At 51.4% G+C, this 25838-nt stretch overlaps 10 protein-coding genes across 10 annotated transcripts; 6 read left to right on the top strand and 4 right to left on the bottom strand.

The window, feature by feature from the left end:
• Positions 1 to 916: 916 nt before the first annotated feature.
• N7515_006582 (homeobox domain-containing protein) lies at positions 917 to 2732 on the top strand (the record flags this gene model as incomplete). The annotated part of the gene is made up of 3 exons (XM_056667326.1): positions 917 to 1089; positions 1159 to 1270; positions 1326 to 2732. The coding sequence occupies 3 exons, from the start codon at positions 917 to 919 to the stop codon at positions 2730 to 2732; spliced, it is 1692 nt and encodes a 563-aa protein (XP_056520922.1).
• A 658-nt stretch (positions 2733 to 3390) lies between these two features.
• N7515_006581 (flavin monoamine oxidase family protein) lies at positions 3391 to 5188 on the bottom strand (the record flags this gene model as incomplete). Its single annotated transcript, XM_056667325.1, has 4 exons — positions 3391 to 4406; positions 4463 to 4854; positions 4949 to 4986; positions 5063 to 5188. The coding sequence occupies 4 exons, from the start codon at positions 5186 to 5188 to the stop codon at positions 3391 to 3393; spliced, it is 1572 nt and encodes a 523-aa protein (XP_056520921.1).
• Positions 5189 to 5873: 685 nt separating this feature from the next.
• On the bottom strand, positions 5874 to 6764 carry N7515_006580 (uncharacterized protein; the record flags this gene model as incomplete). Its single annotated transcript, XM_056667324.1, has 1 exon — positions 5874 to 6764. One exon carries the CDS (start codon positions 6762 to 6764, stop codon positions 5874 to 5876), a length of 891 nt encoding a protein of 296 aa, XP_056520920.1.
• Positions 6765 to 8043: 1279 nt separating this feature from the next.
• Positions 8044 to 10142, bottom strand: N7515_006579 (T6SS phospholipase effector Tle1-like catalytic domain-containing protein; the record flags this gene model as incomplete). The annotated part of the gene is made up of 2 exons (XM_056667323.1): positions 8044 to 9963; positions 10017 to 10142. 2 exons carry the CDS (start codon positions 10140 to 10142, stop codon positions 8044 to 8046), a joined length of 2046 nt encoding a protein of 681 aa, XP_056520919.1.
• Positions 10143 to 13198: 3056 nt separating this feature from the next.
• Positions 13199 to 16695, top strand: N7515_006578 (peroxidase/cytochrome P450 family protein; the record flags this gene model as incomplete). Its single annotated transcript, XM_056667322.1, has 3 exons — positions 13199 to 13731; positions 13790 to 14031; positions 14090 to 16695. 3 exons carry the CDS (start codon positions 13199 to 13201, stop codon positions 16693 to 16695), a joined length of 3381 nt encoding a protein of 1126 aa, XP_056520918.1.
• A 444-nt stretch (positions 16696 to 17139) lies between these two features.
• On the top strand, positions 17140 to 17857 carry N7515_006577 (dynactin subunit 5; the record flags this gene model as incomplete). Its single annotated transcript, XM_056667321.1, has 2 exons — positions 17140 to 17181; positions 17276 to 17857. The coding sequence occupies 2 exons, from the start codon at positions 17140 to 17142 to the stop codon at positions 17855 to 17857; spliced, it is 624 nt and encodes a 207-aa protein (XP_056520917.1).
• A 250-nt stretch (positions 17858 to 18107) lies between these two features.
• ccg9 (putative trehalose synthase (Ccg-9)) lies at positions 18108 to 20474 on the bottom strand (the record flags this gene model as incomplete). The annotated part of the gene is made up of 6 exons (XM_056667320.1): positions 18108 to 18823; positions 18874 to 18983; positions 19036 to 19500; positions 19562 to 19836; positions 19889 to 20308; positions 20367 to 20474. 6 exons carry the CDS (start codon positions 20472 to 20474, stop codon positions 18108 to 18110), a joined length of 2094 nt encoding a protein of 697 aa, XP_056520916.1.
• Positions 20475 to 21033: 559 nt separating this feature from the next.
• On the top strand, positions 21034 to 21772 carry N7515_006575 (ADP-ribosylation factor family protein; the record flags this gene model as incomplete). Its single annotated transcript, XM_056667319.1, has 4 exons — positions 21034 to 21127; positions 21193 to 21498; positions 21551 to 21663; positions 21731 to 21772. The coding sequence occupies 4 exons, from the start codon at positions 21034 to 21036 to the stop codon at positions 21770 to 21772; spliced, it is 555 nt and encodes a 184-aa protein (XP_056520915.1).
• Positions 21773 to 23326: 1554 nt separating this feature from the next.
• On the top strand, positions 23327 to 24225 carry N7515_006574 (uncharacterized protein; the record flags this gene model as incomplete). Its single annotated transcript, XM_056667318.1, has 2 exons — positions 23327 to 23953; positions 24013 to 24225. The coding sequence occupies 2 exons, from the start codon at positions 23327 to 23329 to the stop codon at positions 24223 to 24225; spliced, it is 840 nt and encodes a 279-aa protein (XP_056520914.1).
• A 90-nt stretch (positions 24226 to 24315) lies between these two features.
• N7515_006573 (uncharacterized protein) lies at positions 24316 to 24819 on the top strand (the record flags this gene model as incomplete). Its single annotated transcript, XM_056667317.1, has 1 exon — positions 24316 to 24819. One exon carries the CDS (start codon positions 24316 to 24318, stop codon positions 24817 to 24819), a length of 504 nt encoding a protein of 167 aa, XP_056520913.1.
• Positions 24820 to 25838: the final 1019 nt, after the last annotated feature.

The following is a 25838-nucleotide window of genomic DNA, read 5'->3' as shown; positions in this document are numbered from 1 at the left end:
TCAAAAGAGGCGCAAGGTTGCTCAAATATGTTGGTTCTGGTCTTTAATTGCATCATGCATGTCATTGGTTAATCCATCTGAAGCTCTTCGTTTGATCGTTTCTTTGGACCAGGCTCTGATTCACCAGCGAGTAGTGACCCACAGTGCACTACTGTAGACGGCGAGTCCGAAAGGAAAACCTGTCTTCTCATCGCTAACATGACCAAAAGAAGGGGATTTAAGCGACCATTCTTGATCTTGAATTCAACATTCCTGACAATAAAAAAAATCCGAAAGATCACATTCCACCACGTGCAGGTCTTCCTCGTGGGGTCACGTGAGAGCGCGTCACCACGCGTTTGGTGGCCACGGGCAGATCAGGTGCTGAAAGCAAAGAAGGTGGACAAAGGAGTTTGCATGAAAATCACTCTCGGTGATTAACCCAGAAAACGTCGGGAGATTCCAAACCTGGCTGTATGAGACGCGAGAACACGCTTCACGCTTCATACGAGAAACTTGTCTAGACTACTGCAACCTCATACAAAGTGGGCCTTCAAGCGCATTGTGATCAACGCGTCAAAACTCCAACCATTGTAAATTCAGGATTTCCAAGGACGCGAGGAGATAGTAAATGGTAATTCGGGTCAAATAAGAATCATCAGATCCAAAAGAAAAGAAAAGAGACCCGTGTGGACAAGTACCAGATACTTTGAAGGTGCACTTTGTGACTAGCGCGGGCCACGTTCTTTCTACTCCGCGTCCACACCGCGACGCGATTTCGATACACTGACCGTTTTCTGCATACTTCTGCACCAGCCTCACGGCTTTTCCCATCTTTCTCAATTCTTTCTGGTCTGGTGATTTTGGTGCTTTTGTGTTTGTGTCTTATTTCCTCTTTACTTTTCCTCCAACCCCTCCATGCACTCATAACCCTATCATGTCTGACCCGGAGCCTTCGGTGGCGATCTCATCCTCGCCCTCTCTCCCGGCCACCGACTCCAATCCTCTCAATTACGCTTTCCTCGTCCATTCCCAAAAGACCCTCACTCAGAACCTCCCTCCTCGTGTCGACAACAAACTACTAGCACGTCAAAAGCGACGTCGAACTAGGTACGTTATGGTTTAGTTGCATCCGACCATGAACGCGTCAATTGACTCATGACCTATTTTTTTTTGCAGTCCGGAGGATCACGCAGTTCTCGAATCCGAGTATCGACGAAACCCCAAACCCGACAAGGCAGCCCGCACGAGTATCGTGAACCGCGTCTCACTCGGCGAGAAAGAGGTTCAAGTATGTGATGCCAAGAACTCAGACACGAAAACCATTTCTAACTGGCTCCGCACAGATTTGGTTCCAGAACCGTCGCCAGAACGATCGTCGAAAATCCAAACCTCTCCAGCCTCACGAATTACTCGGCCCGCGGTCGGGCATGGTCGATTCATCCGGTCAGCCTTCGAGTGATGATAACGCGTTGGCGGAGCCGGGGTCTTCAAGTGGGGCAGAGCAGTTTGACATGCACGACCACCAAGAAATGGCATCGAAGTCATGGCACGGGGGACTCTTGCAGTTTACAGATGATTCCGACCCAGTAACTGGAGAGAAAGATGAACCTGAGCTACCCTCGAGTACCCAAACAAGCGTGGCGACAGATGTCGCTAACGAAACTCCGCCCACCACCCAGGAAGAGTTTTCCCAAAATGTGATCGGTCACTCAGAAGACCCATCTCTGCAGATACCGAAGAGGAAGCGTTCGGTATCGGATATCCGGGGCGAGCGAGAAGATGAGCAACAGTCAGCAATCATACATACCACACCGACCAAGTCACCGCCATCGCTGCGATTGTCCATGTCATTTGACGGAGAAGCCTTGGTTCGCAAAGAAGGTGAACTCACCCCGTCTCCACCCAAAGGTCGCAATGCACTCCGCATCGCGATGTCGTCGGATGGAAAGGCAGTCATTCGCGGCGAGAACGAACCGTCGCCGTCGAAAAACCGCGTGGCGATGTTCTCAGTTCGCCGGACTAGAATGTCAAGCCTGCGCCGGAGCAGCAGCGCCATCTTCCCAGCGACGCCGCGTGCGGGCATGGCCGATAAAGATCGAGCCTTCGGACGGTCTCGCGATCCACGTAACTGGGAATCATTCTGCGACACGGACGCACGAAGCGCCCTGTCAACACCAACCAGTGGGCCGAATGGTTCCCCGGGTCTTTTCCAATCTCGCAGTCAGCGTTCATTACCCCGTAGTGCCTCCGGGCGGCACAGCCTCGCCGTCCATGCGGACCTGACCAACACACCCATCTCCCAGTCAATGGGAGAGAAGCGACGGAAACTAGCCCGGACTGTCTCTTCTCTTGGACGTCTGGAGACGGGCCGGAACAAGGCGAACATGAACCCATCAAAGCTGTCGAAGCCTGTGTTTTCCAAGTCTGACAAGCCAGGCCTGGAGCAGGATCCCGGCGACTCCGATAAGGAGAACTGGGTTCCAGGTACACGGGCGGCAAATCTTCGTCGTCGCAATACTTCACATACCCCACGACCAGTCCTCCGTGATGCCAACCGCAACCGCGGTCTTGGCATCTCGACCAACGGTAAACGCAACCGATCTCTCCACGCCGGCTCACAGGGCAAAGCCCCGCCAGAGCTTAGTGCAGAGGTCTCGGCCTTCATGGCCGGTGGCTCAGGGGAGAATCAAGAAGATGACCTGGACTGTGTGCAGGGTCTCTTGTCGTTGAGCCAGGGGGCCTGGCGATAAGGAAGGAAAGGGATGGCCAATCCCATACATTGACATTCCCCTTCCGCGCTGCTGCCTATGCTCGAGGGCCTATGGCCTTGAATCTTCCTCATTTTTCATTTCCTTTGTGAATTCGATTTTCCTTTGTTCGGAGCCCTGATGTATCTTTTTTTTCCTTATCCTGTTTCTATTGCGCAAGCGGTCTTCGCCACTGTCACGTGAACCTGTCCATGATCTATCTTCTCTTCGGGCCTGTTCTATTTTTACTGCATTTCATGCGCCAGGTCTACTTTCTCTGTCGTCTCGTCAATTGTGTGAGACGTGGATCTGGCTGGTTTCTCCCGGTCTATTGCTGGGAGTTTGTTTGAACAAAGTGAGGGCGAAAACTCCCGAGGAAGATAACTAATCGGAATGATTCCAACGACCTGTACCTTATTTAAGTATGAATGACAACGTTCGACTTGCTGGCTTCATTGTAGACTCGAACGGCTAGAAGATGACGCTGGCTGCTACATTTGGAAAGCAAGAACAAGGTTTGATATTGTTGTTCCCTTTCAGAAGGTGCTTTCGATACGCAAAGTGCCCACAAGTCTATATTCAACTTTTCTATGACTCTAATTCCAATCGCAATGCATTGAAACCAACTTATTTACACCTTATCCAGGACCACCACTCCAACTCACCCCCTCGCAGACCACCCCCCAATAGAAGGCAAAGAATCATCCCTAACCCCCAACCCCCCAACCCCCCTCAACCCAAGCCTCTCACAAACCGCCTTCGCAACCCTCTCACCACTCCAAAACGCCCCCGTCGTAGTCCCCAACGCAACAAACGGCGCCGTATGCTCCCCAGCAAACCACAAACCCCTCTCCCTCCCAATCCCATCCCCACACCTCATAACCTCGATATCCTTATCCGCCTCCTTCACCCCAACCTGGAAATTACAATACGACCCATGACCCGCATACTCGTCCTTCTGCCATTGTGTAGCCAGCACAGCCGTCGGCACGCACCCGGCATCCTCGGCATCATACCCCGGCAGCCGTGAGTAGTAGGGATGCAGTGTTTCGACCAATTTAGCCTTGTATTCCGGCGATGAAGGGTGGAGATGCGAGATGCTATTTACTATCTCAGTGCCGCTTGAGCCGTAAGTGTAGAAGAGGAGGGTTGGGTGGGCGTGTGGGGAGGGGAGAGCGGCGAAGGAGAGACATTCTTGGTTCCATTCTATGTTTGCTGGGTGAGGGGCGTAGGATGGTTCGAGGAATTGGACGAAGACGGGGTTTGTGTGCTTGTTTTGGGGTTTGGTTTGCGTAGTAATGCCAGTGCTGGTACTGGTGTTGTCTTTCTGGTCTTGTTCGGTGTGCCAGAAGGCGCGGGGAAAGGTCACGTAGACTTTTTCCAGTCTGCCGTAGGAGATGTTGGCGATTGCTTGCTGGAGGCGGGGTGGGAGGGGTGGTGTGAATGCGGTGGTGTTTTGCTTCAGCCAGCCCAGTGGACAGGTTACGACGACTTCGTCGAAGGCGTAGCTTTTTCCGTGACGAGTTGTTACGGTTACCTGGGTGCATGGGGATTTGTTGCGGGGAGGAGCAGTGATGTTTGTCACGGGCTCGTTGAGATGAATGTCGGCTTTTTCAAGGGCGGTTTTGGAGATGTGGTTGAGAATAGCTTTGTATGTGGATGCCACGACAAAGTTACCTGATGGGAGATGTTAGGACTTCGACTTCTACTTCGAAATGGACACATGTACTTACTTCCGTCGACGCACTCTTCCAGACGGAAGAACTTCAGACTTTGCTTGTCAATTTGGTCGCCGACGTATGCACCCCACAATCTACAGGAATCGAGACAGAGCTGTTTCTCTTCGTCCGAGAAGGATGTGTGCTCAATTCGCTCGCAGAAGAAATCGAACAGACTTTTCTCCACAGGAATGGTTTCTCCATGCTGATTGCTGTACTGGAAAGCTTCCGCTATAGTAGTCCAAACAAAGTCTTGGACTTTAGCGCTTGTTTCTTCGTTGATGAGGTCGCCATCGCGCGAGAAAGCGATATTGCCTCCACACTCGGCATCATACATAGCAGATCCCGTTTCTTCCGCTATGGTCATGATGGGGTTTTCTCCCGAGCCATGGATCCAGTTGGGACCGCTGGATGATATCAGATATGTTAGCTGGTGTTTATTTGTAAACAGTCATGACAGCCATGACTATTATGGACCATGAATAAGGTAGGGGCACGTACAGATCCACCACATGGTCTCCAACCGTTGATTGGTGCACCTATGCATATCAAAAAGTCAAAAAAAGTCAAAAAATTGACCTGGCTGGATTGTTCGGGCATCCGGAAAAGACTTACTCTGCCTCCAATTCGATCTCTTGCTTCGAGAATTGTTACTCGAGCTCCATTTTGGATGAGGATGTCGGCGCAGCGGAGACCTGAAATACCTGCGCCGATGATGCCGACGTGTGGATTCGGAGTCATAGCGTGCATGCACCGAAGACTAAGGAGGGATAAGTCGCAAGTGGACAAGATAAATGTTAAAAGTTTGACGTTTAAGTTGTCATAGGGCCCGCGGCGGGCTCAGATGATTGGATCCCGCTTTCAGAACCACATGCTCTTATCAGCCAAAATTATTTACTGACGTGAACACCAATTTACAAGTGCCGAGAGCACATTTACTACTACGATAGATGCAATCTGGATCACTGTTGGCTCAAGGCCGATTGGATTGGTAAACCGATTTTGAGAGGCATCGCAACGCAAGTGCCTGAGATAGATGCACAGCAAGATAAGCAAAAGGACGGACTCAGTTATGACCAGCATAATATGTGAAAAGAGAAGCCATGCGCCTGGTCGAACTTCGTGAGCCATAAGAAGCGGGAATATGCAAACCGCAGTCACCGCCGTGGAAATCCGAGGAAAAAGCCATTTCGAAAATGATGAATAAGAGCGATCGCGGGTATGTACGGATCGGTGATAAATGAAGGGTATCAAGGAAGTTCAGAGAATGATGCAGAGCTCCATGGAGTAAAGGAAAGCTGAGAAAAGAGCAGTGAAGTTCAACTCCACCGAAGTCGATCATGTGAGAAGCGGAAGGGTGTCGGATCGTAAGAGACGGCGACGTGATGAATACTGGAGGAGACGTATAGGATTGAGAAAATGCCCTTCAGTCTTCCCAGATAGTCTCTAGGTCGAGGTCTTGACGTCGTTCGGCACCACAGACACTCCATCGTTTGCGCTTATCGCTCCGAGCAGCGTATCCCATTCCTCCACGCATTGTGCTAAATGAATTGGGCGCATCGGAGGCCCCGCGTCGTCGATTGGCATTGCTTGCCGCGTCGGCAGCATCAGCGGCAGCTTTCAGCTCGGCGATTCGTTCCTCTTCAAGTGCTTCATTCTCGGCATCAGGAATATCGGGGATTGTTTCCAGGGAGGAGATACTAGGGCTGCGAGATCGTAGGCTGGTTGGGGTCGACGGAATCGACATGGAGGAAACGGAGGAGCCCGAGTGGCCGGGGTAGGATTCGTTGTATCTAGAGCCAAGCACGGGGGAGGAATGCAAGGAGGGGCTGGCGGGGGGCTGGAAAGAAAGGGGTGTAGTCGGCCGCAGGCGACCGATGCGGGGAAAACTCTGCGCCATCAGGACGGGGGACCCTGATTGAGAGGGCGACTTGGGCACCGTTTCGAGCTCGGCGGTCTCTGAGATAGTTTCTGAGATGTTCAGAGAACCCATGCGAGATTCGATGTGATCGTCAGAGCGCATCTGCAGGGGACCGTATCGTTTTGCGTCGACCGGTGATCCGCGGCCATTGACGAAGATATATCGACCCTGGGAGTCCAGCCCGGGAGAAGAATAGGCGCGCGTCATAGACGGCATGCCCGGGATTCCAGCCAGTGATCGTGAGCGAAGATGCGACCGGGCCAAAGGGGATCTGGTCCGGGGTGGTGCCGGTGGTTCAGCGAGGTAAAATGTGGTGACGTCCTCCTTTTCCTCGGGGTCTGCCCCGGAGTTGGGTCCGGGGTTACGCGCAGCCACGACATCTGGTCGTGACTCCATGTCGAGGGAAAATGAAAGGGAAAAGGGGTAAATGAAATTCAGTCTCGCATCATGGCATAGACAGTTAAGTGACAACTCTTGGACCTGCCAAGTGGGAGAAAAAGTAATGGGAAGTTCGTGGGAGGGGAGGAAATGGTGAGACCACAGATGTGGAAAGGAAAAAAAGAAGGTTGAAGGCCGAAAGCCAAAGGGCCCAGATCGCCCCCCAACCTTCACCCTGATGATCTCTTAGAGCCTCCTGTCTTGGTTTCTTATTTGCTTATCGCTATTCTTTCCATGCTTATCTCTACTTCATATTCTGTTGCAACTTATTCACTTGTTGTCTTCCCTTACTGGACTACCAAATGCCTTACTGCGTACATTCTATCTGTATTTGCAACCTGACTTACCTCGTAGATCATCCTCAGGTATTTAGCTGCATCTTTTACATGTCACTTGCATCCTTATTTGCTCCACAAATAGTACCCACGATCTATTTAGACTTTGCTGCACGGAGTTACCGTTGGGATATATGGGTCATTGACATATAAACATTCGAGAACTTCACTGCCCATGAATGACCGACTGAACATAGTAAAACGATTGGAACCTTGGTTTCTCTCTCGTATTCAACGGAGGACTTGATCTGCCTACATAGTACTATGAGGGTGATGAGTCCTTATCGATGCCGTGCTTACACTTTTAGGTCAGCCCTACAATAACCAATCGTGGAGCTATTTACCCGTTAAGATGGTTACAACCTTGGAACCTTGGAAGTAGACTTTTCGGCCCTATACCGAGACTAAGACATCCTGGGACTGTATCCACAAGTTATCCATGGATGACACGGTGCGGACTGCGGAGTACACACTGCCGCTATGGTTCCTGTCTCCACATTTTCACTTCTTATTTGCTTCACTAGTGACTAGGTCATTGAAGACAGATCCCGAGAGTCACTTCCAAAGTTTGACTTCGATCAGGGCCGATCATCCGGTCTTTCTAATCTTTGCTACATCTCTTTTAGGAGCATGCACGCTTATTTGGCTAGTGAGATAAGTGCTAACCTTGGAAGTAGACTTGTCATCGAGATACACGGGCGACCTAGTTTGATCCTGACCGGGGTTCTATACCTCTTCTTTTTCTTCATCTGGGGCTACACGTAGGTATACACAACGCGCCAGGCATCCGATGTGGTTGAAGATGTATTAACTATTTCGACAGTATGGAACATGACAAGTACAAGGGACAGAGAGACAATATGTAAAAGAAGAGATCAAGAGACAGAAAAAGAGAAGAACCTCTAAGATTTAGTCCTCTCCTTGTTCTCCTTGCACTTAGAGACAGCCTTGCGGACGTAAGTCTCCCGCACCGCATCGCCTTCATTCTTGAACGCCACCCATTCGCCCATACCGTACTCCGGCGGCGCAACTCGAATACCACGACCACCGCCACCGACAATCAGATTGCCAGGTCGATATTTGGGATCTGCCTGCATACGTCGGATAGCGGATACGTGAATTTCGGCATCCTCTGGAATATCCCGCACCTCACCACGAGGCAGCGGCCAGCTGATTGGTTTCCACGACCCATCAGGTTGCAAATCCATACGACGGAACGGCAGCCACTCCATGATGCGCCATGTGATAACTGACATGGCAGGAATACCCTGGTTGAACATCAAGCAATCGTGCAGCAGACCCTTAGTACTGGACATGTGCAGCGCATGCCAGAAGTCGCGACTCGCAGCAGAGCGCTGTTTGTCCTCAGGCATGGAGCGGTAAGCATCCGGGTCATTAGCATGAGGCTCAACACATCGACTCGACCGATGTGCGCCGATCTCCGCCTGGACGGGCGAGTAGTCGCCACTGAACTCCTCAAGACACTGGAACTGCTTCATTTTGCGCTCATCCAGCTCCAGCCCAGCCTTTTGTGCTTCCTGCGTCATCCATACAAGTGGGGAGTGACTGAGAGCCCACGATTCGCCGTCAGAGAGCTTCCATCCGCCGCCGATGTCTGCATGACACCCTGGGAACCAGACCTCGTGGATATCTTGCTCTTCTTCGTCCTCGTTTGACTCGGCGTCTACGATGGCGGGGACCTGCACCGAGAGCGTGTTGGAGTGGATGCTCTGGAATGAGTCTTTGCTCTTTACTGAGCTCACTGAGCGCGCACCATCACCTGTCAGGTCGGGCACTGCGAGGCTTTTTCGTGGAGAGGGCGCGCGGTATTTGTGGGACTGAAATGAGCCGGCATCGCTCCCAGAGCGTGAGCCTTGACGTGAACCCGGACGCGAAGCTGGTCGCCCACTGTGGTAGTACGTCTCTCCGGTACCGGGTCCCCATCCAGGAACCTGGGAATCTGGCGCCGAAGTCTCACCCCCCTGCGGTTCTTCCTCCGGTCCATCATTGAGACGGAAGGACGGGACGTTGTCAACGTTATCAACGTTGTCTGGTTGCTCCTCCTGAGGCTTCTGCTTTATCTGGTCCTGATGGAAGATATGCAGATGGTGATTGGCATCGCGATGACGGTCCATGTGGTGCTCCAGAGGATTCTTAGGCAAATGGTGGCGGTGACGGTGGTGTTTCATTTCGTTTGGACGCGGCCCAGAGATAAGATCTTGACGGAACTTTGCGCGGCGCTCATCAATTCCCACAGCGTGGCGAATTATCTTGGCTGAACTCCGAGCTGTGTAAGGGAATTTCGTGCGCTGCATCCATGCGGACTCAAAGCGCGGCACACTGTTTACAGTGTCGAAAAGACCCATGAAGCGGATACGTGAGATGGGACGACTGAAGGTCTCACGGAAAGCTTTCATATATGTGAAAAGCCTTTTCTTTTCTTCTCGGTCTTCTTCCGTGTCACCGGAGCGCTGCTGCCACTTGGCAAATGTCTTCCATGCAAAGCGTACGAGCTCCTCATTTCCGGCTTCGAGCAGACCGATATAGTCCAACATCTCTGCCAGGAATCGCGCGATGTACGAGCCGCGACTGAAGCCGATAAAGAAGATCTCATCACCGGGCGAATAGTACCGCATCAGGAACTTGTACCCGCCCATGACATGCTCGTCAAAAGAGGAACCGACCGCCGAGTCCTTGGCCTTTTGATACGCGGACTTGATGCGCTGGATTCGGCCATGACTAGACAGTGACTTCGACGTCACATATGTGCCAATACCGGGTTGATAGTAGTGGTACTGGTGGCTTTTGCTGCGGTCGAGCATCTGCAAGTTGTCAACCCCAATTCCGAGGCTTGGCTCTATAAATTTCCACTCACACGAAAGATCTTGAGCACATTACTATCCGACTCATCGCCGGCAAATTTGTTTCCCGTGCCATCGAAGCAGAGCACGAATTGTTTCGGCATGGCCGATGGGCCTTGATGTTCATTCCCTTGAGCCATTATGGCATCAAAATAAACAGAGTCAGTGAGAGGGATATTGGTTGAAACTTCAGGCACGTCTGATAAGGCCCCAAGGGGGCTATAGTTATACGCAAAAGGGACAAAATAAAGCTTGTGATGATGCCTCGATGCGGCTGCTTACATTTGACCTTACACGAATCAGTGTCCAACATAAGACCCATTCAAAAAGGGGGGTCGGCAGGATAAGATTGTTCAACCCACTAGTCGATCACTGCAGCTTTCAGAAAAATAATACGTCAAGCCTCCGGAGCGGACAGACGGGCGGGCCCCCGGACTTGACACATTTCAATCACACAATGAACTCTTTCCCCACTGCAAGATTCTTTCTGGTAGGATCCGTTTTACAACCACGTTGTACGTGGCCAGCGCCCTATGTGTACATAAACAGGGCCCTCTCCCTCAGCGTGCGTTTTGAGTAAGTTACACAAAAGATTAACTCAAGGTTTTACTGCGTAGTTGGGGCCTGGGGGCATACCCCATCCAATAGACAGGGCCGGGTATCATTGCTGGAAGTGCAACTCCGTTGAAAACAGGGCTGAACCTGACTCGAGAACGATTATGCACGAGGCATGCGCGGCCCGGACCAGCGCGCATGAGGGTGGATTTGGAATTCTGTGTTACGGCCGAGAAAGGAACGAAAACAGAGATGTGCAGATTTTGGCAAATATCCGTTCCTACGCGACTGGCTACAACAACAGGATCTGGCCATGATCGAGTTTAACCTATGAAGGATCTCAAATGAGGCGATCTCGCTGGTGTTCGGGACATGACCGTCGATCCTTTCCTACGGAGCCGCCTCTGGGAGCTTCTGACCGCCAATTAATTTGGAGGTGTCGTAAGGGGTGATACAGAGAAACTGGTGTTCGTGTACCGTTCCGCCGCGGTGGTTTGGTCTTGGGGAGCGATCGAGCCTAAGTCTGACGCTAGTGATCACCATTGGCACGGAGCTCTGTTAGTGTTACCATGCATCGATCCATAGCGCGTCGACGAATCAAACTGCTCGTCCTTTCAAAGCGCCCAGACGGGCAGAGACCCACCTGTGGATCTGTTTGCGCCGCCGTCAGTTTCTTCAAAACTCCAGTCGAGAAGAGGTTGGCATTCCCGGGGCCTGTGCCACTGTGATGGGGATGGATATCACATGCTCCGTCACATGTGCCATTATATGGTGTGTCATGGCAATACGGAGTAATATCCAGACATACATCGTAGGTAGAATATCTACGGAGTAACTCCGTACGACAATCAGAGATCGTGCCGCGTGGGACTCTTTTGACCCGAAGTATCGGGATGGGTGGGCCGCACTGCCAGCCTGTAAGTTTCGAGGAGAGAGAGGTTAATTGCCGGATTTCCAGAGCTCGATGATACGGCCGAAGAAGGGCTTTTAGCTCGGGGGCTGTCAATTGGCATTGCCAAGCTGGTTGGAAAAGATTCAGCGAACCTTGGGAAGGATTATGCATACCCGAATTATGCTTCGGGAGGGGCCGTGTCCAGACGGAGAGGCGAATGGCTGACCCGTGGTTCGTCATTGTTATATCAGAACTACTATATCCGTGTGAGGTACGGAGTATGCTGTTGTATGTTGTACGGAGTACATACCAATGATGAAATCCCGAGATCTGTGATTCGAGAAAGAATCCTTCGTATCTCGATCGTCGTGTTCCGACGTCAGGCAATTTCTTGACAACCCCTGTCTTACCGAGGGAAGCGCCACGAGGCAAGTGGAATGGTTACACAAAAATAAGACCCTGAAGGTGGGTGCTTCGACGTGAGCTGTAATTCAGATTCCAGATGCAATCCACGACGATGACTGGCAGACACAGCTGCCGATGACAAAAGACACATTGTGGTTCGTGCAGTTGGTCGGCCCGTCCTCCACTTAGAATCCATAGTCTGTGGGCAAAGAGTGGGCTGCGACGATCGTAAAAGAAAGAAAAATAGAAATTAAAAAAACAAAAAGAGGGAAAAGAAAAACAGAAAGTACTGTACAAAGGCATCTTTTTCCTTACAATAACATGCTTTTGCCTCCATATCACATTTGGACCTTCCTTGCGTCAATGAAGGACCCAAGTTCTATGACACCATCTTCCACACAACAAGCCCCTCATTTGGATGAATACATACTGGGCAAATGATTTGGGGGAGGACAGCAGATCTCGAACCGGTTCTTTGTTTCCAGCCAGCCACCAAGGATGGTAATACGAAGTAGGAAAAAAATCATCTCTTTTAGGTCTTCAGCCGGAAGAACCACAGTAAAATGCTCGGGAAAATATTCCTCCCCACATGGTGCCGATTTAGCTCGATCTTGAGATCCCCAGTGTGGATCTATCACTTCCTTGCAATATTCTGTTTGTTTTGATTATTTTCCTCACGCCTACATGTATGTATCCTGTACGGTTGTACCCCGTACAGTAATTGTACACCGCTGATTATTTCTCAGGCCTATCATGGAGCTTCTATTCCTGGGAAGCTTGTGACATTTGCTCTCGTTTCGCCTTCAATGGTCCGAGTATGCCATGCATGCCATCATGCCATGGCAAGATCATCATACATTGTATCGAAGGACAGGACTAGGGCTGTACACAGACCGTCTGTCCCACCCCCTTTCTCAGGAACCATGCAAAGTTTGTCCATTGGCTGTCATAGGAGATGATCAGTTACCATATTGAGACGATTTGGCATCGAGGGTCCACTGTAGACTCCACTGGGCTTGGGAACTGAGCTTGTACCATGCGGGGCTGTGATGTCTGCTCAAGAGAGTATGTTTCCGAAACGATCGAGCTACTTGGTGCTCTCCATCAAATCACAGTTGTCCGGTCATGCAGTCGATCAACTATTGGTGATAACGAATCCACCACTTTTTGGATGCTCCACAGTCCTGCAGCTGACTTGCGTTGCTTGCACAGCTCGGTTTAAAGAGCAGCGTGTCGCAAGCTTCTCGTTTATTCTCTCCTTGATCTGGCCCTTGGTAGCCACCTGATTTTGTTTTACTTAGTTTGATCCTTTTTCTGGACTTGTTCGTGTCATAATCATTCACAATGTTGAGGCGATTCTCTACCCAGTTCAAGCGGTCCAAGGACTCCAAAGACTCCAAGGACACCAATGGGGACACAGAGCCCAAGAGCGTGGACAAGAGCGTGGACAAGAGCGCAGACAAGAGCAGCAAGCGTTTCTCCAAGGTCTCGCCAGGACGAAAGTCTACTTCGAACCAGGAGGACAACCATGTCGTGAAGCGTGCCGAGGTTGTAGCTACATTTGAGAAGTTTGCGCAAGCAATTCACGCATCGAAGGAGCCTTTGCCCAACCAGACTGGTGATGGCACCTTCCTGAAGCATGACAAGTCGTCCGGTCTCATCAGTGATATCAAGTCCCTGGGTTTCCGGGATATTAGCACTGTTAAGGATCTGGTCGCGAGCAAGGCTTCTGGCGAGCTCGTTGATGACAAGACCTACTTGATGGAGCGCGTGATCCAGATGGTCGCTGATCTTCCGGGGCACTCAAAGAACCGTACTGAGCTTACCAATGTATTCCTGGATGAGTTGTGGAACTCAATTCCTCACCCCCCTCTCTCGTGAGAACTCCCGCCCATTTGAGACCGTTCTCTGATTGCACACTGACACCGTGAATAGTTACATGGGAGACGAGTACAAGTACCGTTCAGCCGATGGCTCAAATAACAACCCTACTCTCCCCTGGCTGGGAGCTGCTAATACCCCATACTGTCGCACTATTGCTCCCCTGACCATCCAGCCCAGCGGATTGCCCGACGCCGGTCTGATTTTTGATACCCTATTTGCTCGTCAGGAGTTTACTCCCCACCCCAACAAGGTCTCCAGTGTCTTCTTCGACTGGGCCTCTTTGATTATTCATGGTAAGTAGATCTTCTCCAAGCAGGCGACTTTGGCGCTAATGTCGATGTGCCTGTCCAGATATCTTCCAGACCGACTATCGCCAACAACACCTGAACAAGACTTCTGCTTATCTCGACCTCTCCATTTTGTACGGCGACGTCAAGGAGCAACAGGATCTCATCCGTTCTCACCAGGATGGAAAGCTGAAGCCCGATTGCTTCTCTGAGGGCCGTCTGCAGGCCCTTCCCGCTGCCTGCGGTGTTTTGCTGGTTATGCTGAACCGTTTCCACAACCACATTGTTACTCAGCTGGCCGAGATCAACGAGAACGGCCGCTTCAGCAAACCTCGCCCTGGCCTGTCCGAGGAGGAAACCAAGGCCGCCTGGGCTAAGCGTGATGAGGACCTGTTCCAGACCGGTCGTCTCATTACTTGCGGTCTGTACATCAACATTACTTTGTACGATTACTTGCGCACCATTGTCAACTTGAACCGCACCAACTCCACTTGGTGCTTGGATCCCCGTGCCCAGATGGAGAAGGCCGGATCCACTCCCGCTGGTCTTGGTAACCAGTGCTCCGTCGAGTTCAACTTGGCTTACCGCTGGCACTCGACCATCAGTCAGGGCGATGAGAAGTGGATTGAGCAGATCTACTACGACCTCATGGGCAAGCCTGCCGAGGAGGTCACCATGCCTGAGCTGCTTATGGGCCTGAAGAAGGTCGAGGGAAGTCTCGAGGCTGATCCCGCCAAGCGTACATTTGCCCGCCTGAAGCGTAACGAGGACGGTTTCTTCGATGACGGAGAACTTGTCAATATCCTTACTCACGCCACCGAGGATGTGGCCAGTTCTTTCGGCCCCCGCAACGTGCCCAAGGCCATGCGCTCCATTGAGATCCTCGGTATCGAGGCTTCCCGCAGGTGGCACGTCGGTTCCCTCAACGAATTCCGTAAGCACTTCGGTCTGAAGCCTTACGAGACCTTCGAAGAAGTCAACTCCAACCCCGAGATTGCTGACACCCTCCGCCACCTCTACGAACACCCCGATTTCATCGAGCTGTACCCCGGTATCGTTAGCGAGGAGGCTAAGGAGCCTATGATTCCTGGTGTTGGTATCGCTCCCACTTATACCATCTCACGCGCTGTTCTATCGGATGCCGTTGCCCTCGTCCGTGGTGACCGTCACTACACCGTTGATTACAACCCCCGTAACCTGACCAACTGGGGTTACAATGAGTGCCGCTACGACTTGAACATCAACCAGGGCTGTGTCTTCTACAAGCTGGCCACACGGGCTTTCCCCAACTACTACAAGCCTGACTCTATCTACGCCCACTACCCCATGACTATTCCGAGCGAGAACCAAAAGATCATGAAGGATCTGGGCCGCGAACAGGACTACTCCTATGACAAGCCTGCATTCATCGAGCCCCGTGTCAACCTGGTTTCCCACCAGAATGCTAAGATGGTCCTGGCGAACCAGACGGACTTCCGTCCCAGCTGGGCCCGCAGCATGTCCAAGCTGTTCGGCAAGGGCGAGTTCGACATCAAGCAGCGTGAAGCTATCGGCAGGGCTCTCAACACTCCGGAGTTCCCCAAGCTCGTCAAGACGTTCTACGAGGACATCACTCAGCGTCTGATTGCCGAGAAGGGCGGCCAGCTTGGCAAGGTCAACCAGATTGACATCACCCGCGATGTTGGCAACTTGGCCCACGTCCACTTCGCCTCCACCATCTTCGGTCTCCCTCTGAAGACCGAACAGAACCCACAAGGCCTGTTCACCGAGCATGAGATGTACATGATCCTCTCCACCATCTTCGCCGCACTCTTCTTCGACGTCGACGCCCCCCGCTCATACGCCCTCAACAACGCCGCTTCCGCCGTCTCCAGCCAGCTCGGCTCAGTCATCGAGTCCACTGTCAAGGCCGACACGAACAGTAGTCTCTTCTCTGGCCTCATGAACAGCTTCCGCCCGCACGACAGCGCCCTCCGCGAGTTCGGCACCGAAGCCGTCCGCCGCATGAAGGAGGCCGGCTCCAGCGCCTCCGACATCACCTGGTCCGCCATCATCCCCACCATCGTCAACATGGTCCCCAGCCAGGGCCAGGTCTTCACCCAGATCATCGAGTTCTACACCTCGCCCGAGAACAAGGCCCACCTGGCCGAGATCAACCGTCTGGCCCACATCGACTCTGCCGATTCAGACGAGTTGCTGAACCGCTACTGCCTGGAGGCCATCCGCCTGAACGGCACCTTCGGTGCCTTCCGCGAGGCCACCCAGGTCGTCACGGTCGAGGAGAACGGCAAGACCCACGTCATCCAGCCCGGTCAGCAGGTTTTCGCCGCCTTCCACGAGGCCAACCATGACTCCAGCGTCTTCCCCGAGCCCAATGAGGTCCGTCTCGACCGACCCCTCGAGTCCTATCTCAACCAAGGTCAGGGCCCTGCCACCGGCTTTGGCGAGCAGATTAGCAAGGTCGCTCTCGTTGCTATGCTGCGTGTTGTCGGTCGTCTGCCGGGTCTTCGTCGTGCTGCTGGTGCCCAAGGCCAGCTCAAAAAGATTCCCCAGGAGGGCGGCTACCACGTCTACCTCCGTGGTGACGGAACTGCTTACTCGCCTTTCCCTATGTCGCTCAAGCTACACTGGGACGGCCCTTTTGCGAAGAAGAAGGTTCCCTCTTCTTAAGTATCAGTGTTTCGAAGGCGTAACTGGGGATTTGGGATCTGTTGGTATGGAAACTGCGGATGTGCCATGTTATGCGGAGGTAATTATTGGGGGATTGGCCATGATTTTACGCCTGTTGTTGACTGTTTTGTTTTCGGGGACTCGTCCGGTCCCCAGGATATCCAGAAATTGTTGAAGCTTTGTATCTGTGTAGTGTATATTTCGTCGATTGTCCATTTGTTATAAAACAACGCCTTCCTTGCATCAGAACCAGTAGTCAATTGACAATAACTACGGAGTAGAGGAAGTATCACGGACATCAAAATCGTCATACTAGTTCGTTTCCTCCCACCGCCTTAGGGCTATACTGCCGTGTTTACGGAGTACAATCCCCGGGGTGAAGCTGCTTTTTACAATTCCAAACTTGCAGCATTCCACGACAAATCTCGTCGTCTCTTCCCAGAAATGCCTCCATCAAAGGCAGCCAAGGGCGAATACATTGAGACCGTAAGCAAACCAAAACCCTCATCTCCCAATCTACCCACATCCACCTCCCTCTCTATCCAACACAAACACAAGATCAAACTAACAACCTGAACAGGACACCGGAAACAAAATCTCCCGTCGATCACAAATCCACGGCACACAGCACATAGTTCTCGGCGGCAAAACCGTAATCCAAGCCGAAGCCGTCATCCGCGGCGACCTATCCCTATCTCGGCCCGCCACCACATCCAATGACGCGAACAACCCAAGCACACCAACACAGGCACAAAACCCCAACACGCCCAGCGTCGCAGTGAATGTTGGCCGATACACGTATATCTCCAAGAGCGCGATCCTGCGGCCGCCGAGCAAGGTGATGGGCGGCATGCATGTGTTTACTCAGCTGCGGATCGGGGAACATTGTTTTGTTGGCGAGGGGGCTATTGTTGAGGCTGGGTCTGTGGGGAGTCATGTGCATATTGGGAAGGGGGCTGTTATAGGCAGTTTGGTTATCATTAAGGATTATGCTTGGGTGCTTGATGATGCAGTTGTGCCGGCTGGAATGGTTGTGCCGAGTTGGTGTGTTGTTGGGGGGAGACCGGCGAGGATTGTTGGTGAGGTTGGGGAGGGGTATGGTGTTGAGGGTGCTGAGGGGGGTATGATGAGGGAGATGTATCGGGTTGTTGGACGGCCCTGAGGGTTTAGTGGGCGGTTGCTTTTCTTTTGGTTTAAGGTGCTTTTTATGATACCCCTGCTACATGTACCTTTTATTGCTGCTTCGTGTGTGGATATTGATCTACTCCTGAATTTGGTATCTCCGGTGGTAGATGATTGTCTATTGTCATTCGTACAGAAGAAGAATTGCCAATCATGACTGACTTTGGCCATTGGACAAACCTTGGCACCTAGGAAAGATGAACGACAAAATGTAGCAAAGTCGAACACCACTAGCCCATATGCTCTACCTTCACTGCGCGTGTCAGCCGCAGATCCTCACTGTTGGGGGTAATTCCGGCATCCTCAAACGCCATATCATCGATCCATTGTCCATTGGGCCGGACAGTCTCGCCACGCGACAACTTGGCAGCTAGGTAGAGCCAGTCGATAGCATTGCCCACAGTGCTCACCTCATCACTGGTATGGCTGATGGCGTAGTTTGACATGTTGTGGTACAACTTCTCATCCGTCCAAAGCTCGAACAAATGCTGCGCCACAGCATCGGTATCGCCAACATCAACCAGGAAGCCATTCTTCCCATTCTCAACCTGCAGCGGGATGCCACCAGCTCGCGTGGCAATGACTGGTTTGCCTTTGTGGATTGCCTCGGAGACTTTGATCTCGAAGCCTTCGAATGTGGAGAGTTGCAGTGATATAGTCGCCTTGGAAAGAAGGGCATTCAGGACTTGATCAACTGGGCGCAGCCGCATCACGCAGATCAGGTGGCGGATATCTTCGGTCTTCTCATCCATATAATTGATTATCTCATCGTAGACCTGGGCTCCATCCGGGTCATCCACAGATCCATGTCCGCAAATTAGTAATTTGGGAGGGGGTGTCTTAGGCGATTTGGCCATTAGTTTGTTGTAGAACTTTTCGTATGAGACTATCACATCCATGATGCCCTTTGACGGGTCGAACCGGGCAATCTGAACGATGAATTTATCTAGACCGTGTTAATCTTCAGATATCACAAGTGCTGCTCCGACAACTCACCCTCGGGGTATTGGATGGGAGGCATGTCCGCATTACGACAGGCTGCATTGAATATTCGACCATAGTGAGCAATATCCCAGTCCCGCATTGTCTTGTTCAGCCCATCCAACCTATGCCGTTGTCAGCGAGATGGAATCAGAGTTTCAGTCATTTAAGCTTTACCAGTCAGTTGATGCAGGCATATAGCCTACTCTCTCAGGAGGCACGTTGTGCGGCACGAACGAGCTCACGGGATGACTGATAAAGCAGTCTGCGTATTTTATGGTACTCCACAGAAAGTCCCACGCCTCTGCCTGTGGAGAGCCGGGTATTGCGACCAAGTCACTTCGTATCTGAATATGGCTCCGGAATACAATTGGACGGTCTGGAGCCAACAATTTGGCAATCGGGATGATGCCCGGCATCTGAGGATCGTCGATCATTATCACATCTGCGCCGCCCTCTGACGGTGGAAGTAAAGGCCCGCCTGCTCGGGTCCAATATCGCCTGGCGTTTTCCTCAATCCATTCTTGCAAGATTTTCTTGTTGTCATATGTCAAGCGTTCGCCCTTGGAAGCAATACCTTGCAGGATGTTGTGATTTGTTTTGGTAACTCGGAAAACGCCCGGTCGTGGTTTTGGAACGTACCTATAGACATCAAGTTAGTGTTGACCATTACTTTCACTGCACAAGACAGGTGCAGCCACACCATTTGAAGTCAGTGCCTAAACAGTGCGAAAATCGCAACAGAGCGTGACGCATCAAAGCCACACCACCTCCCTGAGGCGTGGAACTGAAGAATGCAACCTTGACCTTGCGCTCTTTCAGGTCGTTGGCATAGTGTTGAACAGCGGACCAAGTTCTGTCTGAAACTGTGTCCCTGAAATCCTGCAAATCTGCAGTCCGGACATGATAAGCTGTGTCGACCTCCACAAGACCAAGGAAGCCGACTTGTAGCAGGGGGTGTTGTCCGGTCCAAAAAGCCTGTATACACTATAAGTCCGATGGCTCCCTTGTGAGATTGAATGGGACCAACGAACCTGACACCTTTCCGTGCCATGGACTCTGCCTGTTCATCGATGGTCTTTATGTCCCATTGCTCAGGCTCCAGGTCATCACCCTCGTTAGTCTGTGCAACACTTATCCTGTCTACCAGCGAGGTGTTCGACATGACCAGTGGAACAATATCTAGCTCCGCCCAGAGGCGAGGACAGAGCCGAGGGCATTCATCTGCAACGTATTGTGGCATTGATATCCCAATGAATTTCTCCAAGTGATTATCGGAGTAAGATTTGAGTTCTGCAATGATGAAGTTGGCCACATTTTCTGGACACGCTTGCTCGCCCCGAAATTCCCTTTCGATAAAGTCCAGGAGGTATGTGACGTCGCGGATTGCGATTGCTATAGTTGACGAATGGGGCGACTCAAAGTTGACCGAAACCCCTGCGTAGATATTCTAATACCGTTGTCAGTTATACAAGATCTGTTACCGTGCACCTGTGAAACGTTCATACATCTGACGGAGGCCCTAACCACGCATTGCGCTCGAACTGTAAGTTAAGTCGACGCTGCTGTGTGGTTGAGCAACGGCGTTCGAACTTATGATGTGTTTCCTCGGACATCGTGTTTAGGAAAGTTAAGATAGTCGATTTAGAAAGGAATCAAAAGGAAAAGTCAAGATTGTATGATTTTATCTGTACGGAGTAGAGAATCGCACTATGCGCGTATGACCTCATAATATCATTTGGCGATGACGTAGAACATAACCACGGTTGGCCCTTCGATGCAATTGTTTGGGTGAAGTGTTTGAGAGACATTGCGACCTCTAGAGCTTGAAGTCGCGACGTTATGAGGGAGATAACTTGAAGATGAGAAGCCAAACACGATCAAACTGCAAACTGCCATCGTATCCCGCGTGGGTTCAACTGATGAGTAAGCAAGCCCCAAGCCCCTTTTCCCCCGCCCTCAGGGAAATTGAATTGAAGATCTTCACGCACCACACCCTTTTTCTTTCTTGTTCTTTCCTTGACGAGCTGTCATTCTCTCTGGAGTCCAACTGTACGGAAAAGCCGACTTCTGTACTTTCATCCAGCCCCGCGATTCATACCTGGGGAGCAATTGTTGATATTCCACCAAACAACTCCTGAGTCCAGCTCCGACACCGCGTCAAACACCGCAACAATGGGTGTACAAGTTTCTAAGATGATGGGGAAGATCTTCGGAACGAAGGAAATGCGCATCCTTATGTTGGGTTTAGATGCTGCTGGAAAGACGAGTATGTTACCCTGTTTCTATATCTCAATTGAGATCGCGGCTCAAATAAGCTAATACACCTTCCAGCTATTCTTTACAAACTTAAACTCAGCAACCAGGATGTGACTACCATCCCCACTGTCGGATTCAACGTCGAGAGCGTGACCTACAAGAACGTGAAGTTCAACGTATGGGATGTTGGTGGTCAGGACAAGATCCGACCCCTTTGGAGACACTACTACTCTGGCACCCAAGGATTGATTTTCGTCGTCGATTCCAGCGATACGGCGCGTGTAGAGGAGGCTCGCTCGGAATTGCACAAGATCATCAACGATCGTGAAATGAAGGATGCTTTGCTGCTAGTGTTTGCCAATAAGCAAGATATCCCAGGCCGTGCGTATCTTCGGTACCTGAATCCGATGACCTGTCCGCTGACCTATTTTAGACTTGACTCCGGAAGAAATCACCCAGCAGCTTCAATTGACCAAGCTCAAGGATAAGCTGTGGTACGTTGCACCCAGTGTCGCAACCGATGGCACCGGTATCTTTGAAGGTTTGGTAAGTTGAATACTTAACTCTGGTATATGCTGTAGAACCATAGGCTAACTTTGTCATTCTCTGCTAGGCCTGGCTTTCGAACAATGTCAAGACACCGGCTCAGAAATAAGATGCACCGCTGTGGTCTCGAGAGGCGCTTCTAGAGCAGCTTCATGTACAACATCTTGCATTATCCGACAAGTGTTTTCTCTTTTCCCTTCATGTCCGCGTGTGATGACAAGATGACGCAGCATTTGGACTTTTGTTTTCTGCTCTTTTCATTCTGTCTGGCTTTTGTTATCTTGCTTTATTCGCTGTTTATCTTCACTTCTATGATATCCCCTCTGTTCTTATATGGGCTTGCTGGGTCCATTTTAATACTTTAATCTCATTGTGTTCTTTACTCGGCGTTGTTTTCCTAAGATCCCTTTTCAGTCTTCTGAATGCGCCATCCTTTGCATAAATTTGGCCGCAACCTACGCGGCTTTTATTCGATAGATCGACAAACGAATGACATACTTCGTATACAGTGTGTGATCTCTGCTTGAATCTTGTAGCAGTTGCCACGGACCTGACCTCCGTGTTCGGCCCCAATGCTCTGAAGCCCTGGATCAATTCCAACCGAGTCGGTTCATATCCCTGCTACCTCAACGTGACGATAGCGGAACATTTTCCCTTGATTGTGGCGTCATGAAGGTACCTAGGTAGGCTGGTAGTTATATACGTACTATATTTCCTCTGCCGGGTGGGCTTTCCTATCTTAGCGGCCGCCACTTTTATAAGGCGCCCAGAGCCAGGCTCTCTGAGTAACTTCCATTCAGTCTGGGCTCAGACCCAGCGAACGGCTCAGAGCCATCTATTGAGCACTCAGTCCACGACTCCACGCTCAGTCCATACCCAAAGAAGCCCTTTGCACTACATTCTGTTTATTCATGAACTACTCCGTACGTAGTGTACTTTTTTATGGCCATCCATTTCTCACCGTAAGCCCACTTTTGAGGTGTACGATCTTCCGATCTCGTTCTCCTCTAAAATTATAACGCACTAGAGCACGATGACGTAAATTGGAAGGCACGGAATTTATCTATCACGGGGCGGCGTACGGAGTAGGAGAAAAGTCTTCCTGTGTGTGATGATCATGTGAGGAGCAAACGATAGCTAAGGGAAGGAGCGAACGATAGCTAAGGGAAGGAGCGAACGATACCTAGCTAAGGGAAGGAGCAAACACGGCAGAAGAACATAAAAAGGAGTTCTTCTGCGCAGCTCTTTCTTTCCTCTTCCCTTCCCCATCTCAGCACAGGATCAAGTCATCTCTTCTGCTCTTTTTCCTTCTGGCTTGTAACAAATGTGGATTCTTTCCAGCTTCTTCAACCTGGTCAATATCGGAAGACCATTCTACCCATCGAGCTGAAAACGTTCTGGGTTGTCAACCTCGATGCGTACCCAATCAGCGCTGGCTTGCACAACGTTCCCCAACTGCAAAGCCATCTCGGTAAGACGGCTGAATGTTTTGTCGAAGGCACACGACTAACAGATATCTAGGCCAGCTCGTTGAGCAAATGAGAGACAACCAAACAGTCTACGGTGTGTTGTCTACGTATGCCGACACCGTTTTTGTCAAGCGGGTCCAGGATTGCCGGTTCGAGATGACGAACCCTAATCAAACTCTCGCGCGTTTATCGAAATGAGATTCTTCCATGAATGGGCGTCTTTTGAGGAAGATGTTCGTCAAGTGATGCAAAGGACTGAGCTGAATGGGCTTGTCCCGTGCACGGACGTCACCGACGACGCCTACGTGGTTGGGAGCGAACTTGGTCTCACCGGCCGGTTCAGCAAGTATGTCTGCGATGCCGTCTCCCTAGCATGCAGGTCTGCCGGGCTCCCTTTGCAATTCGGCGATCGCCAAGCCGTGCTTCCTGTGTCCAACGTCATTCCTGACGTCGTTTGCCTTCACTATGGTGAGCCTGAGCCACTTCGGAGGACCATCCTACCCATCGAGCTGAAAACGTTCTGGACTGCCCGCCTCAATGCGTACCCGATCAGCGCTGGCTTTTACAACGTTCCCCAACTGCAAAGATATCTAGGCCAGCTCGTTGAGCAAATGAGAGACAACCAAACCATCTATGGTGTGTTGTCTACGTATGCCCACACCGTTTTTGTCAAGCGGGTCCAGGATTGCCGGTTCGAGATGACGAACCCTATCCGACACACTGCCACACAACCATCCGTCAGGCAGTGCTTTATGGCGGTTGTTATCCTCGCCTCTGAGGCCCCGGTGTACCAGGAGTCCCCCGGATTTAATCCAAGATCGGTACGGTAGGAAGCATTCTTCGCGCTTAGAACGTATACTGACAAATCCTTTATGGGCAGTTACGAACCGACGAGGGCCTCCAAGCGTCGATCCGCGAGTCCGGCTTGCGAGACTACCTCGCTTCTAACCCTTCCGCCGCGGATAGTTCAATTCCTCCCCGGACATTCCCTGTAACCACGCAGACAATACTTTTTGGCGGCCACGAGTCCCCCGTTGCGATAGAGTCTGTCGAGGTCACGAAGTCCATCCGTGTTGCCACTTGCCAAAGATAAGGCCGTCTTCGAGGACACAAATGCCCAGAACGACGTACGTTAATACCGTGGCTAGCCTGATGCAAGGCTTCGGTATCCAGCACGAGACGTATGTCCCGAGGAACAGATAAGATGCCAAAGTGGAGACTCCGCGAACGTGTAGAGTACACTATCAGTGAATGCCAGGCTACCAACCAGCACTACGTGATAGTGTTCTACTATGCGGGACACGGGGCCATAATTGACGACGTGCTGAATTCCGTGTCTGGGAAGCCCGGCACAGCATCTGTGCCATGGCCCGCAATCAAGCAGGAGCTTTTCCATGACCCCGACCTGAAGAAGATGGATGTCGTCGCGGTCCTGGACTGTTGCTATTCGGGTGCTGCCACGCGGGGCAGCAGCAGTAGTCAACGAACAGCCCAGATCATTGCGGCGTGCGCAGCCCATGAGTGGGCTAATCCTCGTCGACACAAGATCCCTTTTATCCAGCGAATATTCCGAGCGGTTCAGAAGTTCAAGGGTCCTCTGGCATGGGCAGCCTGCAGTGGCCAAGGGTTGGGCGCCGCCTGCCTACCAAAGGTTCGGATTGACCCAAATCTACTATTGAATAGTTGAAAGCTAGAGGATCACCTATGAGCGTCTCCTCGAGAAGTACCCTGGCGGGTAGGTTTTTTCCCCTCCCCTTACGCCACAGGATTGATCCGCTGTTCGTCATTGTTCCCCTACGGCCACATACTCGTTCTGACGAGGGCGAAGGGAGAGCCCCTTGATAGCAGATGGGCAGGTAAACCTGCCCGTCAGAAAGGATTTATCTATCAGCAGGTTTTAGCCGCCGTCAAGGCTCTTCGGACCGTCGGGATTCTCTGGGCAGACGCCGGTCCGCACAACGTGCTTTACCACCAGCATGCCGCCCGTCCTTCTGTGTCTGTCATAGACTTCGAATGGATCGAGTCTTGTAACGGGGATGTTCCAACCACATCGGAGATGACGGCTGTATTTGGACCCGAGGCAGTCCATCAGAGAAATGACCGACGATATCCTAGGAGGCTAGGAGCCGGCCGACGAGGACAATGAGTCAGAGGACCACAGTGGATGGCATTAATGATTGGTCCGTTTACGAGGCCATGCTTACTGAATTACGCACGAATAGAATGGCTAGGGGAAGCTGAGAGCCGCGGTTATAATCCCAAGACCATTGGGCGCCGGGATACCTTGTACTCAGTGAGCAAAATGCGGCAAGGACTGGGCATTAAAGCCGAAACGGAACGCCAGGAAGTGGCAGAGGAAATCAAGTCCATAGATATAGCTAACTAGGTGCTTTCATGACGCCACAATTCAGGGAAAATGTTCCGCTATCGTCACGTTGAGGTAGCTGGGATATGAACCGACTGGATTGGAATTGATCCAGGGCTTTAGGAGCATTGGGACCGAACACGGAGGTCAGACCCGTGGGCCGTGGCAACTGCTACAAGATTCAATCCGAGATCACACACACTGTATAAATACAAAGATATCTTACGCTTTCTGAGCTTAATGTCTACTGAATCCTGGTATTCCCGAACGCCTTATAACACAAAGATCAAAACACTGCTCTGCTCCCAACACGACTCTTAGGTCCTTCTACCAATCCCACC

The sequence above is a fragment of the Penicillium bovifimosum genome (genome assembly GCF_028826915.1).
Source record: "Penicillium bovifimosum strain IBT 22155 chromosome Unknown utg000005l_segment0_segment0, whole genome shotgun sequence".
NCBI classification, from domain to species: Eukaryota; Fungi; Ascomycota; class Eurotiomycetes; order Eurotiales; family Aspergillaceae; genus Penicillium; species Penicillium bovifimosum.
This window is presented reverse-complemented; position numbering and strand designations above follow the sequence as displayed.